Genomic DNA, 18,470 nt, shown 5'->3' on the forward strand with positions numbered 1-18,470 from the left:
GTTGAAATTGAACAACTACGAGGAGACCAAGTTAATTTGGCCAATAGAGAGATTAAGGGAGGGTCGGTACTCGAAGCTTCAAGAATAACAGCTTCCCAAGTAAGTTTATCTCTGACCAACGCCGCCATCGCCACCTCTGCCTCCGCCCACCTTCGGCAACGTTGCCAGAGGCGGAGGTGGCAGCCTTAGGCAAAGGTGAAGGCGGAGGTGGGCAGAGACGTTGCTGGAGGCGGTTGCGGGCGGCGGCGTTGATGAATGATTTGCAAGAGGAGTAAGATAAACAATATTTTTTATCTTATTTGATATTATTTTTAAAAGTTAACCTATTTTTAAAATTTTATTAAAAGTATTACTTTTATTGATATTAGGGCCTAAAAGTTGCCCTTATCAACTATAATCCCTAAATCTTTTCCAATACCATATCTTTTCAGCATCATGGATTTTCCTTTAGGCTAGGTTTGGAAGAAATACAAATACAAATATGTACAGTTCAAATACATATAAAATAATACAAAATACAAGGTTTTGCACTCTACAAATTTGTATTTATACTCCTTCCAAATTGAGCCAGTTTGGAAGGAATACAAATACAAATATTTACAAAATAATACAAAATGCAAAGTTTTGCGCTAGCTCTATATATTTGTATTTGAACTCCTTCCAAATGGAGCCCAAATGGGTGCAAATATAAATATGTATGTTACATTTCAAATGTGTAGCGGTTTACGTAATGCAATTATGCAAATGGAAATCGGATTACAAGACCGATTGCATTTCAATTTGTTCATGAACATGTTAGTTGAACGTTGTAATTAAATTTAAATGTAAAGCACGTGTCTAGGAGTTTGTCTACATATATTAATATTAATTAATACTTTATATAAATTGGTCCCAGCCCATGTCCTCCCATGAACCCATAACTCAGCAAGGTAATGCCATGAACTCAAAACACCATACATATATTAAACCCAGCCCATGTTCTCCAATAAACACAAAACGCCATACTCATACCTGTTTCGTACCAGTTTCAAACCCAAAACACCATACCTATGCATCCCAATCCCAAAAACAAACATGTTCATGAACCTATCTCTATCCAAAACCCATAGCACCTGAGTTGCACCTGTCATGAACCCAGACCTATTCACCTTAGCAACCTGATTAGCAATAAACAGAAATGAAAATTAGGCAACCTGATTAGCTGGAAAAAAATAAAGAAAATCAACCTGATCATTAGCAACCAATCCATTCAACAACATTGCATTCTGAATCTTTGCCTTATAGTCTTGAATCAGATGCAAATCTCTGACACATTTACTTAATAACAGAAAAAAATGAATGGGAATCTGCAAAATTAATAGATGTTAGTGTTGGTAAGCTCTAGCCACATTAAGAGCCTGAGAGTATGTCTCAAAGGCATTATCCCGAATCTCTTTTGAAGTCTTCATCCACAGAAAATTCTGGCTGATTTCAGGTTGCACAGAATTAATTAGACCCACTTAGCATGTTTAGGGTCCCAGAAATTTGACTCCTTTTCAAATGTGAATCTTTACAGCCTAGAGGTAATCACTTCCTTACAACTTAGCAAGGGTTACTTGAGAAGCAAATAGGTCACCAGCTACTGGGCTCACATATGTGTCACCACCTAGCTTAAAATTCGCTCCAAACATCTCCATTAACTTACCAACACAGAGACCTAACTTCAGCAAATAATCACTATGCTATGCTAAGGACAATTATAGATGCAGCCAATTGGTGTATAGTCTTCCCAAAAACCTTCCCATGATGAAAAGAACAAGCAAATAGAGAACAAATTATTGATCTCTCACTCCTTCCTCCAAGGTAAAAGTTAATGCAATTAACCCCTTCTAGGATCAACAACATAACATAAATCTCCAATATTTCAATCCAAATGTTGGAGACTTATACAATGCTAAGAACAATTACAGATGCAGCCAATTGGTGTATAGTCTTCCTGAAAACCTTCCCATGATGAAAAGAACAAGCAAATAGAGAACAAACTGTTGATTTCTCACTCATTCCTCTAAGGTAAAACTTAAATGCAGTCAACCCCTTCTAGGATCAACAACAGAACATAAATCTCCAACATTTCAATCCTAAGCAAGGATTTAATCCAATACTGAATTCTCCTCATTTCTCTGGTTCTTTGACTTTGGGATCTTCCCCAAGTCAACAGTGAACCACATGGGCAGCATTAACAAAATTCTCCAAAAACCACTGAACGAACCAGGTCACAAGAAGCAATATTATACAACCCTCCAACTATCTCATGCAGTCGGTTGGACTAAGACTACATGAGAAAAAGAATTATGCACAAAACTTGGCTCTGATAGCAAGTTGTCAATCCAAGAAACAATTCTGGTTAAAAGGATTTTGTGTAGATTGTGCAAGAAAAAGAGGTTTTAGCAATGAGAAAGAAAGAGATAGAGAAGAGAAATGAGACGAAGAGAAGATGGAAGAACAGTTCATAGGGCTCAATAGGAGTGGATAAATGTAAACAATAAAGAAAAGAAAAAAAAATGACAGCAATCCAGCCCATGTTCACTCTTTTCTACAAGATACATGAATTTGTCAAGGCATAGGGATTCTACACGGTAGTAAAGAACCTAGTCTCCTAGGTTATGGAAAATGGCAAAGAACAAAAAAAAACAAAAAAGCAAACAATTATTTTGTAGTACATATTCTTATCAGTAATTTTTTTTTTTTGTTTAAGTTTCAACAAAACAAAAAAGAAAGGTTGCCAATTGAATTATCTTATTATTGTTCTTTATGCTCTTAGAAAAACTGGTTCTTAGTTCAATTCTTACCATTCCTAAAAATAAAATAAGCAATAAAAATATTAAAAGCATAACAAATATGAAAATTCTTTGAAATTTGGATAACAATGTATAGGCTTTTCTCTTTTCCTCTTCAATTTTCAAGCAGCTTTAGTAATGTAAAAAATATAAACATTAAGTTAGTAACTGATTAAATTACATGATAATGACAGAATAGAAAACAAGCTTTGAACAAGAAACTAAAATTGTCAATAAATTCCAAGTTTTTTGAGAGAAACAAAGGTTAAGGTAATTCTGAAATTGGAATATTGAGATTAGAACTTGTTCTGAAACTTTATGTTATCAATAAAATGTCCAAGATATTATCTTATATATCAAGCTATTTATCTTTATTATACCTTCTTTTCTTTGTTATCTATCATCATCTGATATACTACTATCAACATGAATGGCTTGGTAGTTCAATAAAAGTTCTTGTTCTCCATAATGAGATGGCACAAAGGATGAATTCTCTATTCAGGCATTTGGTCCAACAATTCCCACAGGGGAGGATGATGGGAGAATGGAATATACAACCACCTCCACAGGGAAACTCTAGATTGACAGAGGAAGAGCAAAAGATGGTTGTAGAGAAATTGAAAAAGAAAGTCAATAATCCACCCAGGAAAGTTAAAGCAAAGATTTACTACAGACCCAATATCAACAATATTATAACTTGGAAGGAAGATAATCAAGGCGAAGGGTGTGTGATCTGCTTAAAATACTTTAGTTAACTAGTTTGTTTGATCGTTTTAATGGTTTACAGTCTACCAGATTTGTTTTATGGAAATAGAATGGAGTCAAAAAGCTGCAAGCAAATTATTACCCCCTCAATTCAACTACCCTTTCAAGCTGTCCATAACCACGAGTGAAAACTTAAACATGGGAAAAATAGATATCTTTCTACACATTTAAAGCCATTGTGTATAGGGAGCAAAATACTTATCATATATATTAGATTAGTTTTTCAGCAAAAGTTTCATTTAGGTTGTCAAGTTGTGTTTTTAGTGTGTACTTCATGTTAAATCTAGATGGTCCCATTCAGTTTTTATTCAAATGTTAACACAATTCAAGAAGGTTTTGTGATTGCGAGTGGTAGCACCATGTCCACTGATTAATTAATTAACAACAAAGACACCAAAGACTTTGCAGTGGTAATTATGCATATACCTCTTGGCCTGAATCTTCCAATTCCATAACTAAGAACGGTTGTCTTGTTCTTATAATGCCGTGGTGGATTTCTTTTTTCTTTTTCCTCCCCACTTTGAAAATAGCATTATGATTTAAATGGCTTCATCCATTTTAGGAGACTCCCTACAACATTGTTTGAATGTATAGATTAGCTAAAGTGACCATCATAATCATAATTCTTGTTACCAAAAGAGAGACCAATTCCTAAGATTATCTTTACCATCTTTTTTTCCTTAAGGCTGTGTTTGTTTCCGGTGTAAATACAAAAATACATCGATGTAAATGAAAAACGGCCAGATGTATCATCACAAAAGTTGAACTGGACAATGTTTAATTTTATACTGTTGTGCGTTTGGAAGAAGAGTGTAAATCATGAGAGTATTTTTATGTGTGTTTGGAATTAACATGGTTGTAAAACTACACCCAGAATTAAAAATGCTTGTTAATGCCAAATTCAACCGCTTTGGAATAAAAGCCCACGTGAGAACTACTGCATGGAACCATGTGCTGATTCCCGAGGAAAAAAAAGAAACTTCACACCACCCACCTCTGTACAACAAAAACTACTCCCCACTCCCCTCCTCTCCCCTCTCACATACTTTCTCTCTCCCTCTCTGGCCGGCTCTCGCATGATTGCATCAATGGAGAAACACAGAATTGAACGAGAAGCTCAAACACCTGCAACCCACAAAATTCTCTCACCCAACAGCAATGGAAGGAGGAGTAGTGCTTCCAACTCGCCTGAGTTCAAGTTCTAGATGGTCAAAAACCCATCCTTTCCACAACCCAACCTCCACTCTACTGACGAATTATTCATTGACGGTGTCTTGCTCCCGCTCCACCTCCCTTCGCACCACTCTAACCCACCTGACTTAGAACCCAAACCCAATGCAGAGGAGATGCACGCTCCAGAACCCGAATCAGAGCCTAGGCCAAGACCAAAGTCAGCAGATTTGTTATCCGAGTCACCGCCTGTATTTTCGACATTCAAGCGATGGGGAGACATTTTCAAGAAGGGTGAAAGGAAAGCGGCAGCTGTGGATCCTCTACAACCACCAACAATCATGAAGACAGAGATAAAGACAAGAAGAAAGAAAGGAAAAGTAGCAGTGGTGCGAACGCAGCAGACCTCAACATCAATATATGGCCATTCTCGAGACGTTCAGCTGGGAATAACGGCTACCAACCAAAGATGGCCGCTGGAGGGGCAGCTTCTCGGAAGGTTAGTAGCGCCCCTTGTTCACGCAATAACTCAGCTGGGGAGTACAAGTTCCGGAAATGGCCAAGTAGTCCTGGTCGAGGTGGAATCCATGTGGGGAGGAGTAGCCCAGTTTGGCAAGTACGGCGTGGAGGCTCCGACGTAAGAAGCTCCGAGCCTCTGGCTTGGAATGCCGATAAGGGGGTAAAGAAGGAAGGATAAGAGAGTCAATGGAGCAAGAATGTTGGTGGTGGGGGAGCCAGAGCTAGGGTTTTGAATTTGAATGTCCCGATGTGTATAGGGTACCATTCCCATTTGAGTTGCAGGAACGATGTGAGTAGTGCCATTGGTAATGGTTGTAGTCATGAACAGGGTCACGGTGTAGCCAGCTCTAGATCCGGTACCTTCTATCGTTGCGAGATGAGGATGATGACAACCTAAGAGCGTCCTTTGTGCTATGAGATTAGGGCATTCGAATCCGTGAAAGATGGTGAGGAAAGAAGAGAAAGAGCGAGAGAGAGGGAGGGAGTGGAAGAGGAGTGACCAACAGAACGATAGTGAGGGTGCTAGCGAAGTGCTTGATGATGAGAGAGAGGATTAGAGGAGACGAAGAGTCGTTGGCTGATACAGAGTTTTTACACCTTGTTTACTTCGATGGAGTTTTACATCGAAAATATCATTTATACATCGATAATCGAAGTAAAAAAAATCAGAAATCATTTTTACACCTATTTTCAGTGTATTTTTACACGCCATCCAAACGGTCGCAAAATAGGACCGGAATATAAAAATACACCTAACCGAGTTTTACACCCCATCCAAACGCAACCTAATAGAATAAAAACAAAAACTGAACACATTATGTTCTCAAAAAAATCATTATTTTTTTTGAACAAGCCTTATTCCAAATATTTCTTTCTTCACCTCATCAAACCTATGCCTTCTGAAGTCTCTTATTTCAAATAAACTCTTTATTTTCCTTTTGTTTGTTTTTTTCCTGTGGATGCTTATAGAAGAACAGATGAGAGAACTAATGGTAAATATATCAAGACTCTATGGGCTTGAATTGCCATTTTCCATCTTTTTTTAGTAGCCAGTTGATATAATTCCTTGTTGATAACATTTACAGAGATTTTGCAAGCTCAGGATCAGTGTACAAGACACTGGACTCTGGTGAAGAATGTGTTCCTTATGAGACATATTTTCCCATGCCCACTGTTGGAAAGGACAAGCCATGGTACTCAATAGAACAAGGGAGTGTTCATTTTATTGTAATTTCAATTGAGCATGAGTGGTATGTTAATTTTGAGCAGGTAAAATGAGTTTACACCTTGGTTATGTTCTGAAAATTTGAATCGTCTCTCCGTAACATCTAACATGATAATCACCATACAACAGTACAAATGGATGCAAAAAGACGGGTTCCTTTTCAACCCTGAGAAAACTCTCTATATGCTTAATGATCTTCTAGAAGAGAAAGAGAGAAATCGAGACAATTGGAGAGTTAGAGTGTACTTGGGAGTATTGGGTGACAATGCTTGGGATCGGATGATTTCTAATGTGAGGAGGATCTCTATCTATGGAGGAGGTTTTGAGATCCTAAAAGGTAGGAGATTAAGATATTCGCTCCATATCGAGGAAGGGAATATTTGATTCGCTGTCAATTATTGGATGCGCTACTGGGTATCGCCATGTGTCTCATGAGGATCTTCTCAAGGACTGACTTTCCTTATCCTTGAGATCCCTCATTACTCACGTGTGCTACTACCTTTTTGTGCGTCATGACTAATCCTATGTGGCAACGGTGACATCTCCGTTCGGCGGTCGGTACTTCATCAATTCCACGTGGCGGTTCACGAAGTCCTTTGCTGTTGTGGGTCCACGTGTGTTTGGGTACATGCGGGCCTCGCCATGGGCTCGACCTACTGTCCTTTCTAATGCGTCATCCAGAGCGGGCTCGCAGGTTGTGAGTTCATCGCATGTCATAGCGGGTGTGGCTTCATCGCACACTTAGGTGTGCTTGGGTCTTCTTGGATGAGTCTTTCTGAGGTTTGTTTAGGTTTGGGTATTGACTGGACTTGGTGGGTCGCGGGTTTATCGCGGTTTTGCTTAATGTGTTGCCGATTCATCGCAAAGGTGGTGATGTACTGCAAGTTCATTGCATCATGGGGGTTGATTGCAAGCTGCTCGTAAATGCTTCGTGGTGTTACTCTTGGTGTCTGAGTGTTCTTTGAGGGTTTGAGTGAGTTAAACATACCTACAGTATGTGCAACAGAGATAGGTATAAACCTATGGTCTAACATATATACATATGAAGAAGACATTTAAAACATAATATGAACAAGCACCTTCTCACCAACACATACAGATACCAATCCAAATATGCAGTCAGAAAATGAAGGTAGATTGGATTACCTCTCTAAAAACGAAGACAAATAATGGATTTGGAGAAAGTCTTTCTAATAGAGAGGTAGGCGACCTGAAAACGGGAAAAAAAAAGAAAATGAGAGACCAAATATCAAGATGGTAACAGATTTACCTAGCTTAGATTTTAGAGATCATGGAGATCACCAGAGTTACCTTTCTCGCTCGCAGTCGTTCTCCTCTGTCTCTCGCAGTTCGTTGTTCTCCTCTCTCTCTCTCTCTCTCTCTCAATGTTCGTCGTTCTCCTCTCTCTCTCTCAGTGTTCACCGTTCTCCTCTGTTCCTCTTTCTGTTCAAGGGTTTTGGAGAAAAACACTAAAAATTGATGCAACAACAATACCTATTTACTTTGACCAACGATAGGAGAAAATTTTTCTTTCATTTTGAGGAAGCAATATTTTCAACTCTTTTCGATACAAACCCAAGCCTATATGCAAATTTGCATAAAAAATACATGCTTTTTTTAAGTCTAACCAAATAGATGCAAATCTGAATTGGATTACAAATTTGTAACGGTTCAACATTTGCACTCCAACCAAACACAGCCTTAATAAAGTACTTTGATCAATTTTAATGAACTATAATCAAAATATTATGGATAATATTTATTTTGAAACAAATTCCAATGATATGGCTTAAATCAAGTAGATGCGATCCAAATTCGAATTCAAATCCAAAAAGGACAATTTCAATGAAAAAGCTATTAGATTTCAACTTGCATTGTCATTGGTCTACAGATTTTCCGTAAAACACAACTAAGAAATTAATAACAAGCGATCTACCAAGATCAATAGGATCTTGTGATCTATAGGAAAGTCCAGGAGCTCCAATTAAATCTAAGGTGGGATTTAGCAGAAATATGGAGATAAGGTTTCTTATTGAAAGCAAAAATCTTGCAAACACTTTGAGTATCCTGTGGGTAGGGATCTTGGAAGAATTTATGTATAAGATCGAATGACAAATTTGTCTCTTTTCATTATTGTGTTGGGTGCTTGTTGATGAAATTAGATGTTTGGCATATAGTTTTGTTAATACAAGTTGTAGTGGGGCAGCTCATACTAACGAGTTTGGTTGTTCTAAGGTTCTGTTCCCATCTCCCTTATTGGAAACTTTGGCCTTAATATTTTCGATTCTACTTCAGGTTTTAACATATTTTAGTTATAAAAAGGGTAAATTATAGACTGCCACCTTGTATTTTGGGTAGTGATACCACCTAATTCCTTTCAACTTTCATTTGCAACAAAACAAAAACCCATCTTGAAATTTTAGATTCCAATACTTTGTTCCTAATTATTAACTTCTAAAGAGATTCTCACGCAATTGTCATGTGAGTGTTTAAACATTTCTAAAATGTCAAACTACCTTTATATTATTTAATGAGACCATTTGTAAAAAATTGAACAAATACAATAAAAACAAAAATAAAAGAAAAATACAAACTTGAAAAAAGGAAATATTACAAAAAATGAAGAAAAAGAGAAAATTACAACAAAATACAGAAAATCAAAAAAATTCTAAATACAACAAGATAATGGAGAAAATACAAAAAACACTAAAAGAAAAAAGAAACTAACTATATAACAAGAGATTCCGTGCTTTAACATTCTTATTTTTGTTATTTTGATATTTTCTTCTTTTAGCCACTTGAGCATAGAATGAGCACTTTGGTAATTTTACCCTTACCATAAGCCTATTAATGAGAGAGGAGCAAAGTGCTAAAGTATAAGAAGTTTAGGGTGAGTTGTTTGTGCTGCAAATGAAAGTTTAAGGGTAAGTGTCACTAACCCGTCTACCCCCAACCCAGAGTACATAATGGCAATTCGTAGTTTACCCAAAAAAGGTGATACACATAAGTGAAAGGGTAAATTACAAAGACCCCCTTGTATGGAATCTATGACAAAGATCCCTGAACTTTTACCCTACGACAAATACCCCCTAGCCGTTAAGTCAGGTGACAGAATGCACTAAACTACTAAAATATCCACCTAATGAGAGAATATATTCAATTAGTTTTAAATTTTACATTCAATTTCCATCATTAATAAAAGAACATTCCTTATTTATCATACTTATTATTGTTTAATATGTTGAATATATGATGCTAAAATGTTCCCAATTATTTTTTTTTATATTTTGAATTTTATTATTTAATTGTAGCAAAATGGATTAATCGATTTGACCTAAAAATGATTTAATTTCTTACCCCCACCTAGATGAAAACACTATTTTTTTCTAAGTAGATTTTAAAAGTATAAGTTTTTATGTTATTGGAATTATTAATTTATTATATATGGATTTAATTAATATAACTTAATGATAAGAAGAAACAAAAATATTTTAGATATGTGATTTAATGAAGGTAAATGTAAGTTAATTCCTTAAATGTTTGGGTTTAACAAAAGATAATTAAATGTATTAAATATTTTAAAATTATATCTTTTCAACTCATTTAATATCAAAAACTGATTATCTTATTTGCCCTCATTTTTATCAATAAATTTAAATATAGAGGATTAATTTTTATCCTTAAAATATTCGATAAATATTCTTAAAGCCATTTGTAATTTTTTAAGTAGTATATTTTTGTAAAAGCTCTATTAAGCTGATTAACCTCACGAATCCAACTTTATTAAATTCCAATTCCTATCGGGGCATATACTCGAAGCTTCATTTAAAACGAACCAAATCGAGATATTCATGAATCGAAATCGAATAATTCGTACAGAATTCGACTTGTGAACTTCCCTACTTTGCGGATTTACTTGCGAGGAAGTACCAGGTAATCTTATATTTTAGTAGGGAAAAAAAAAAGTAAAAGGTAATAAACGTTGTTCTAGTAAACGTGAACAAACCGGATGCCTCGTCGAATTTCCGACAATAAGTGGAGTCGCCTCAATTCTCCACCTTGCTTCTCCTGGAGGAGGCGGACCTCATCTTCGTGTTAGAATCAATTCGAAGAACATCACCACGTAGTATCTCTTCTTTACACCTGTCAACCAATGGATCATTTGATTCATTCATATAAAGCGGGGACACATCGCGTTGGTCCGACACACACGACGAGCTCTTTCTTTCTGAAATCAGATACAGATTTCCTAATTAATCTTCGATCGTCTGTGAAAGCAAACGAAAATGCAGGCCATGAGGGATACCGTCTCAAACATTGCCGACTCGGCCAGGGCCGGGGTGGACAAGACCAAAGAACAGGTTCGTTTCGTTCCTTTTTCTATCTACGCCGTCTGATCGATAGGAATCTCAACGCTTCTTTTGCTTTCTACCTTTGAATCGTTTCGGCTTTATATAAACTCTTGACAGGTGAGCAGGATGACCGGTACCGGCGATAATCAGCAGCAGCTGGATGATAGCAACACCGGTCTGGCGTGTGGAGACGACGGCCTAGGTGCAGGGTTTGCAGGGAATGAGGCCAACGCGGGCTGGTCAAACACGGGGGGAGACAACAAGGGGTCGAATTACGCCGGGGCAGTTGGCGGAGACGCCGGTGCTGGAACTGGATACGATTACACCGCCGGAACCAACGCAGGGGCTGGGCTGGATGACACGGGAGCTGGACTTGGGGGCGGAAACACCAGGACTGGAACTGGGTACGGGAACCCGACCGGAACCAACATGGGACTGGATGACAGTGGAGCATCTAGAGTTGGTGGCGGAGCCGGAGATACCGGGACTGGAACTGGGTACGGGTACCCGACCGGAACCAACATGGGACTGGATGACAGTGGAGCTGGAGTTGGTGGCGGAGCCGGAGACACCGGGACTGGTACAGGGTACGGGTACCCGACCGGAACCAACATGGGACTGGATGACGGTGGAGCTGGGGTGGGTGGCGGTAGCGGCGGAAACAATGCGACCGGATACGGGGCCAGCGGGACTTTCCGTTAAACGTACGGTTGAGTCATCTGCATGTATGTTTACGTGGTAATATCTTTTAGTTTGTTGGGTGTTTCGTGATCATCCACCTCACCCCTTTTAAATAATGTGTTTTGAGTTTATTCTCAATTCTCAATTCTCACTATAATAATGTAATGTGTTGGGACGACTCTAGAGGATATCGAAAATACGAATAAAGTGAAAAGTTTGTTCAATTTGGTCTCTTTAATTCTGAGTGTATTGAAATTAGTGCTGTACGCCTCTTTCTATGGTATGAATTTAATTTCATTTTTTTGAAAAAAATAATTATTTCTTATTATATATTACAAAAACCTCCCCTGAAATTCTGACAATCATAAAAATAAAACCTCCCTTTTATTTTTAAAAAAATTGTTAAAAACCTTCCTTCCGTCGATAAGCAAGACGAAAAATGAGTACGAGATCTTGGCATCACTTGGGAGATTGCCGGTGCCGGTGAGTTTTGATCTGAGGCATAATAACCTCAGCGGAGAAATCCCTCAAACCGCCAGAAATTAAAAGCTAACCGGATTTGGGCGGCCTAGCAATTGGACCGGCCGAAGATTGAAACCCCACCGTCACGGCATCGAATACGCATTGGAAAAATGGTACCTCTGCCTTTTGCATCCGAACACACCTCGCAGACGACCGTGTTCGCCGTAGACATCATGAACTTCTCTCTCATCCCCTGTAGCTTCCGTATCTGATTCTCATAATCCACGCGCCCCAATCTCAGTCCCTCCGGCGTTGGCAATCTTTCTCTAGAAAAATCATTTCCCGGTGATGATCTTGATGGTTTCCGACGGATGCTAAGGAGGGATTTTGATTTTCCGACTCAGAAAGGACCGAAAATTCTTGAACTCCAGAGACAAATGCAGACCTTGTCGAGGTCGGTTTCGCGCTCCCCATTAAACTAAAAACTACATGAAGAAAGTGATGCCGGAGAGAGGCTCATCCCAGTTGTCTACTTTTCAGTTTGAGGGATTTTTCCGGTGAGGTTGTTATGCTTCAGATCGAAGCTCAGGCATTTTTCCGGTGAAGTTATGCCTCAGAAAAAGAATTATCATAGATTTAACATTTTTCGACTTGATCGTTGATTTTTTTGAAAATTCAAAGGAGGTTTTTGAGAAATTTAAATTAAAGGAGAGGTTTTTATAATTATCAGAAACTTGTAGGAAGGTTTTCGTATTTTACCCTTATATTTAATAAATCTTTTCTCATATTCTACTATAATATAAAATTCATGCATGGTTTTTTTAAACTGATCAAGTGAATACAAAATTACTAAAAAAGTTCTATTGGACATATCTCAATTGTTTCGTATTGGTTATTTTAATTTATTAAAGAAAAGTATCTTTGATAAATACCATGATTGTTTTTACTAATGATATAAATGAAAATAAAATTTAAAATCAACCCAAAAAATATATAAAATTCATGTTTTCTTAAAACTGACCACTGAATACAAAAATTACAAAAAAAAAATCTATTGGATTCGTATTAATTATTTTAAAAGTAAGTTTGATAAATACCGTGATTGTTTTTACTAATGATATGAAAAAAATTAAAATCAACTCAAAAAACGAAATTGTTTTTGTATATAATAAAATTTAATAAATTAATATATCTTTATTAATTTATTAAAAAGTGTTTGGTGCATATCAATTAAAAAAATAAGTGTAATAAATAAGAAGTGGAAATGGAAATGGAAATGGAAATGAAATACAAATTAAATTTAAAATTAATTCAAAAATGAAATTATTTTTTTTATTTAGTGGTAAGTCAATAGTTCAACTTAAGCCGCTTAAAAAAGATAAAAATATAAATAAGTTAAAAGAAGATAGAAATTTGTAAAAAACAAATTATGATATTATATATTCATTATATTAGACAAAAGTAAGTATTTAGTTGATAAATAAGAAATATTTTTGTACAAAAATATAACAAAAGAATGCAAAAAATTTTAATTATCATTTAGCATCATTAGATCAAATGTAAACTCCCCCAATATGGGAAATTTTAGTTGTCTGAAAGTATTATCCTGTGCATAACATGTAGGTATTAGTAAGTGTGTATTTGCATTGCACATGGCAATTTATGGCAATTTTAGAGGAGGGTGGTGATGATAGTAATAAAATGATTCCACATTTTCAACATTTTATTTTTGTATATAATCACATTATATGGTATTAGGGATGTGCTCAAATGATTTTTACAAAATTTATTTATTTTTGTAAACTTTTTTGTATTATTGTATTTTTTTAATTTTTATTTTTTAATTATGTCATCAACGTTTAATATATTTGACTTAAAATCTTATAATTATTGTCCTATCACAAAAATGAGATTAAAACTTACTTCATTTTCACTTTTGGGTTAGTTTTAAATTTTGTATTTCATTACCATCATCAATAAAATAAAGTTCTATGTGAAATGTGATTAAATATTTTTAACACAATTTTTGCATTCTCTATAATTTTTTTGTATCTTTTATTATAATTATGATATTAAAGTTTGGCATATTTAACCCAAAAGTTGAACTGTTGATCCTGGAAAATAAATTTATTTTTGGGATAATGTTAAATTGGGTAAATTGTTTTTAGAGATTTGACTAAATGTATCCTTACTATTTGAAAATTGTCTGACGCTACCTCTTGATTTGGTGATTAGGTTTTACTAGTATTGTTTGGAATGGTTAAAATGTTCATTTTACCCTTTAACTCAAACTTAAGACGGAAAGTTAAATGTACCTTTTTATCCCTCATTTTAACGTATATGTGGGTTCACTCAGTTAAACATAATGCCCGGAGGCTGGAGCACCATTGCTATCGCTTATAACGGCGGTCGCTACAACTTACGAATGGCAGAGCTTTGCGGGAGCACTAAGGACACACAATCGGACGGCAATCTTTCCTTTCCCTCACCATTACTGGTTTTAATGGTCTATCCAGTTTTCCCTCGTTGATATAACGTTTTTTGTTCTTGCAGAGGAGAAATGAAGCTATATTTCTTCGAGAGGGGTTTTTGAATTTTTAGAAGCTCTCTTCTTCTCGAACAAGAGAAGAACAGAGTTACAGTGCTTGAAGCTCTGGTTTCTTGTTTGGGTCGGGTTTAGCTCTGCCATTGTCTTCTGCATCGACCCCCTCTGGCACCGACACCTTCATGGCAAGATCGACGATAGGTTGAAGATCTCAGAACTTTCAAACAAGTGCCCAGATCTGTTGAGTATCTCTCAGATCTGCAAAGAATCCATCTGGTTCATTGATCTCGGCGGAAAGCTCCGGTCGAAGGGGGATACGAGGTCTCGAGCACAACCAATGAGTGGGTAGTAGTGAAAAAGGGGTCGGAACTATACCTAAAAGCAAGCGAGCCGGTGAAATTCCAATTTGGAGTAGAGGATGTCGGTAATTATCCCCAATCCAGAGATTCCATCGAAGCAGAGGATTCCGATGCTTCTCCCTAGGTGTCGATTGTAGTTCGGTAGTGAGAGAGAGTGAGAAAGGGGTCGGAACTGTACCTTGTAGATCATAGTGCCACTGGTCCGAGAGAAAGCAAGTGAGCCGACGAGATTCTAATTCAGAGTAGAGGATGCTAGTGTTTATCCCCAATACAGAGATTCCATCAAAGCAGAGGATGCAAGTGCTTCTCCCTAGGTGATGTTGATGCTTCTCCCCAATCTATAGATTCCATCGGAGCAAAGGATGCTGTTGTTTCTATCGTTGCTATTGTGATTATGTTCTTTATAGAGAGAAATGAGAAGATTTGGACAAGATTATTTGATGATTTGGGCAGGGATTCTTGGGTGGTATCCACTGGTGCAGACTTGGTAGCCGAGTAACAATGGTTGTGCTGACTAAGACACTGTTCTAGAGGTTATTTTTTTCCCTTCCTACATCAGTGTTGGTGTTGGAGATTATCAACAATAGGTCGGTCCCTATCATGTTGAGGTTAATGACTGGTTCAACAGTAGAACCAATCTATACTCGATAATAGAGTTAGCATCATCTGCCCAAATCGAAAAGGGCATTTTTGAAAAAATATATATATTAGGGATTTTTTAAAATATAACAATTACATTATGTGAATAATTTACCACGGAATGTCAATAGTAGGGAAAGTTTTAGGTAGTTTGTTAGAAATAATAAGGGTAGCGTTGGTCAATTTTCAAACTATAAGGGTACATTTAGTCAATTAACTAAAATGAAATTTAAGTTTTTAAATTTTGTATTTTATTTTCAACATCAATAAAAAGCAATTATTATTTATTATACATATACTTATTTAATATGATTAATATAAAAGATTAAAAATGTGTTTAATGTTTTTATAATTTTTAAACTTTTTTTGTAATTTTTGTATTTATTTATATTTTAAATGTTTTATTATTTAACTATGAGACCCATTTGATTTGGATAGTCAAATTACTTACCATCACAATGGAAGACCGGTGTCATTTTTGGGTTGGTTTTAAATATGAATTTTATATTATTAAAAGTATTGAATATAGATTTAATTAACAGAATTTATTTACTATAAAATAATAATAAAATTTATTAATGAAAAAAATTAATATATGATTTAATAAGAGAGAAAGGGAATAAATACCTTAAATAATAGTTAAAATTACTTTTATGTACTTAATAGTAAAGAAAGATATAGATTTGATTGGTGAAAGACTTTCCTCGGATCATGTCTGTTCCCATAGAATTAGATTGTTCTTACCTTACCCGTATCATAATGGAAAATTGAGTTTGATTTTAAAAGTAAAAATGTCCGACCTGCCGGATTCGAACCAGCGACCTAAGGATTTCTGTGCTACAACTACAGTCCTCCGCTCTACCAACTGAGCTAAGGTCGGATTTTGAACAAATATTATTATTTTACTATATTAACTAATAGTTAATCTAAGGTTCCTGCTAGGCTCGCGATTCTCAGATGAGAATGCTCTGATCGATTATTTTAATGCTCTGATAACATCGGTTGTGTGTTTACCAATTTTAGAATTCGATGACATGCATATGCCTCTCGGGATCGGATTGGTTTGGATCCGAACCCACTTAACGTTTGTACCGAACCCACTTAAAATTAGTCTGTTTATGTCATCATACTTTTCCTTGCTTCGAGACCGGATCTGCTCCTAATATGGGGCGTCTCATACGCACATCCTATCATGCATTGGGAACATCTCCCGTATTTGTAAGTTATTTTTAACGGGAGATGTTTCCAATGCACGGTGGATGTGCATGTGACGCGCCCAAGTGTGAGGAGCAAATCTCGTTCCCTTCAAACCCTCTTCTTAATTTTCTGTTTTTTTTTATTTTTTTTTTTAAATTCCACATAATGACCCATTAAACCGATAAAGAAATCACATATGCTTAATTATTTCTAATAACCATAAAGAAAGAGGGATTTGCTTTTTAAATGTTTAGCCAAGTGCATTACTTTCCCCCACTTTCTCCTAAATTTTCTTTAATTCCTATTTATCTCTTAAATTATCTCTAATTTAATAGAGAGTTTCTCTCATAAACTATCTCTAATTCCTATTTATCCTCTCCCACACTTTTTATTTATATCTATCTAAATAAAATTTTAATTAGAAAAATTAGAACTATTTAAACGTTATAACAAAATTATATTCTAAATTTAAAACTTTTCCAAACCACAAAAAAATTAATAGATTTATTAGTATTATATTATTAATAATTCAATATTTTTACAAAATTCATGATGAAACTATGTAGTAACAATATAAATTATAATTTTATGAATTATTCAATTTAAATGTTATTCAAATAATAAAAAACTAACATTAAAAATTAAAACATTATTTAAATATTTCAATAACTAAAAATCTTAAATAAAAACATTAAAAATAGCTAAATAATATAACAAAATATTTAATATTACGTAATAACATTAAAATAAATAAAATTCAAATAATGAAATTTTTTAAATATTTTACATATTATTTAAATATTTATATTTATTAGTAATAATTTTACAATAATAGTTTATATTCATTATATATTTATATATATTGTATTTAATATTTATTTTTTTTATAAATATGCTTTTAATAATTATTTATAAATCTATTTTTTCTTTTGTTATTTAATAGAAAACTATCAATAATTATTAGGGATTAAACAACTATTATTTACCTTTTGAAATTTATTTTATCGTATTTATTGCAATTTTGTTATAAATTTATTTTTAATAATTATATGTTTTTTTTATAATTTATAGGTTAATAATTATTAGAGATTAAACTATTATTTAAGATTACACTATTTATTGACTAATTTAGTATATTTTTAGTATTTATTATATTTTTGTAATTATTTTGTTTTTATTATATTTTCATTATAAACTTATTTTCAATGACTGTATACGTTTGCTATAAATTTTCGATAATTATTAGAGATTAAACTATTGTTATTTATTAGAGATTAGACTATAAATTTAGTTGAAATTAGGAGTGTTCAATGACTGGTTCAGTTCAGTTGCAGGTTGTTTCACCAACCAAATCGATTTGGTGAAGTTCGTAGTTTGTCACTCGAAATCGATTGACCACTAGTGGAAAACCACCAACTCAGATTGTATCTATTTGGGTCTATTTTCGGTTTTGTTTGTTTGTTCAAGAGATTAAAACTTAAAAATTAACCTTAAATTTCATAAATTATAGTGATATTATTAAAAAATAAATTACAAAAATTAAGATATAAAATATTTTAGACTAAGAAATATGGGAACTTTCCTACTTTTCCGTATTAAAAATTAAAAATTAAATGTAAAATATAAAATATTAATATATATTTATTAAACCAAAGCCGATTTGAAATGCTAGAAAATCGGCCAACTCGGGTTGAATTTGATCGGATTGTTTATTAAAAAGTTAAAATATAAAACAATTAT

The 18,470-nt window shown here is 34.8% G+C and overlaps 1 protein-coding gene and 1 non-coding gene across 2 annotated transcripts; one reads left to right on the forward strand and one right to left on the reverse strand.

Annotated features, from left to right (window-relative positions):
- Window positions 1–10,694: 10,694 nt before the first annotated feature.
- Window positions 10,695–11,752, forward strand: LOC104603538 (uncharacterized). Its single transcript, XM_010267600.3, has 2 exons — window positions 10,695–10,856; window positions 10,965–11,752. The coding sequence occupies exons 1-2, from the start codon at window positions 10,782–10,784 to the stop codon at window positions 11,547–11,549; spliced, it is 660 nt and encodes a 219-aa protein (XP_010265902.1). The 5' UTR covers window positions 10,695–10,781; the 3' UTR covers window positions 11,550–11,752.
- A 4,575-nt stretch (window positions 11,753–16,327) lies between these two features.
- Window positions 16,328–16,413, reverse strand: TRNAY-GUA (transfer RNA tyrosine (anticodon GUA)). The gene is given in 2 exon segments: window positions 16,328–16,363; window positions 16,377–16,413. It is a non-coding gene; the product is annotated as a tRNA-Tyr (tRNA).
- Between the last annotated feature and the right edge of the window lie 2,057 nt (window positions 16,414–18,470).

The sequence above is a fragment of the Nelumbo nucifera genome, chromosome 2 (genome assembly GCF_055504915.1).
Source record: "Nelumbo nucifera cultivar China Antique chromosome 2, China Antique-T2T, whole genome shotgun sequence".
Classification (NCBI taxonomy): Eukaryota; Viridiplantae; Streptophyta; class Magnoliopsida; order Proteales; family Nelumbonaceae; genus Nelumbo; species Nelumbo nucifera.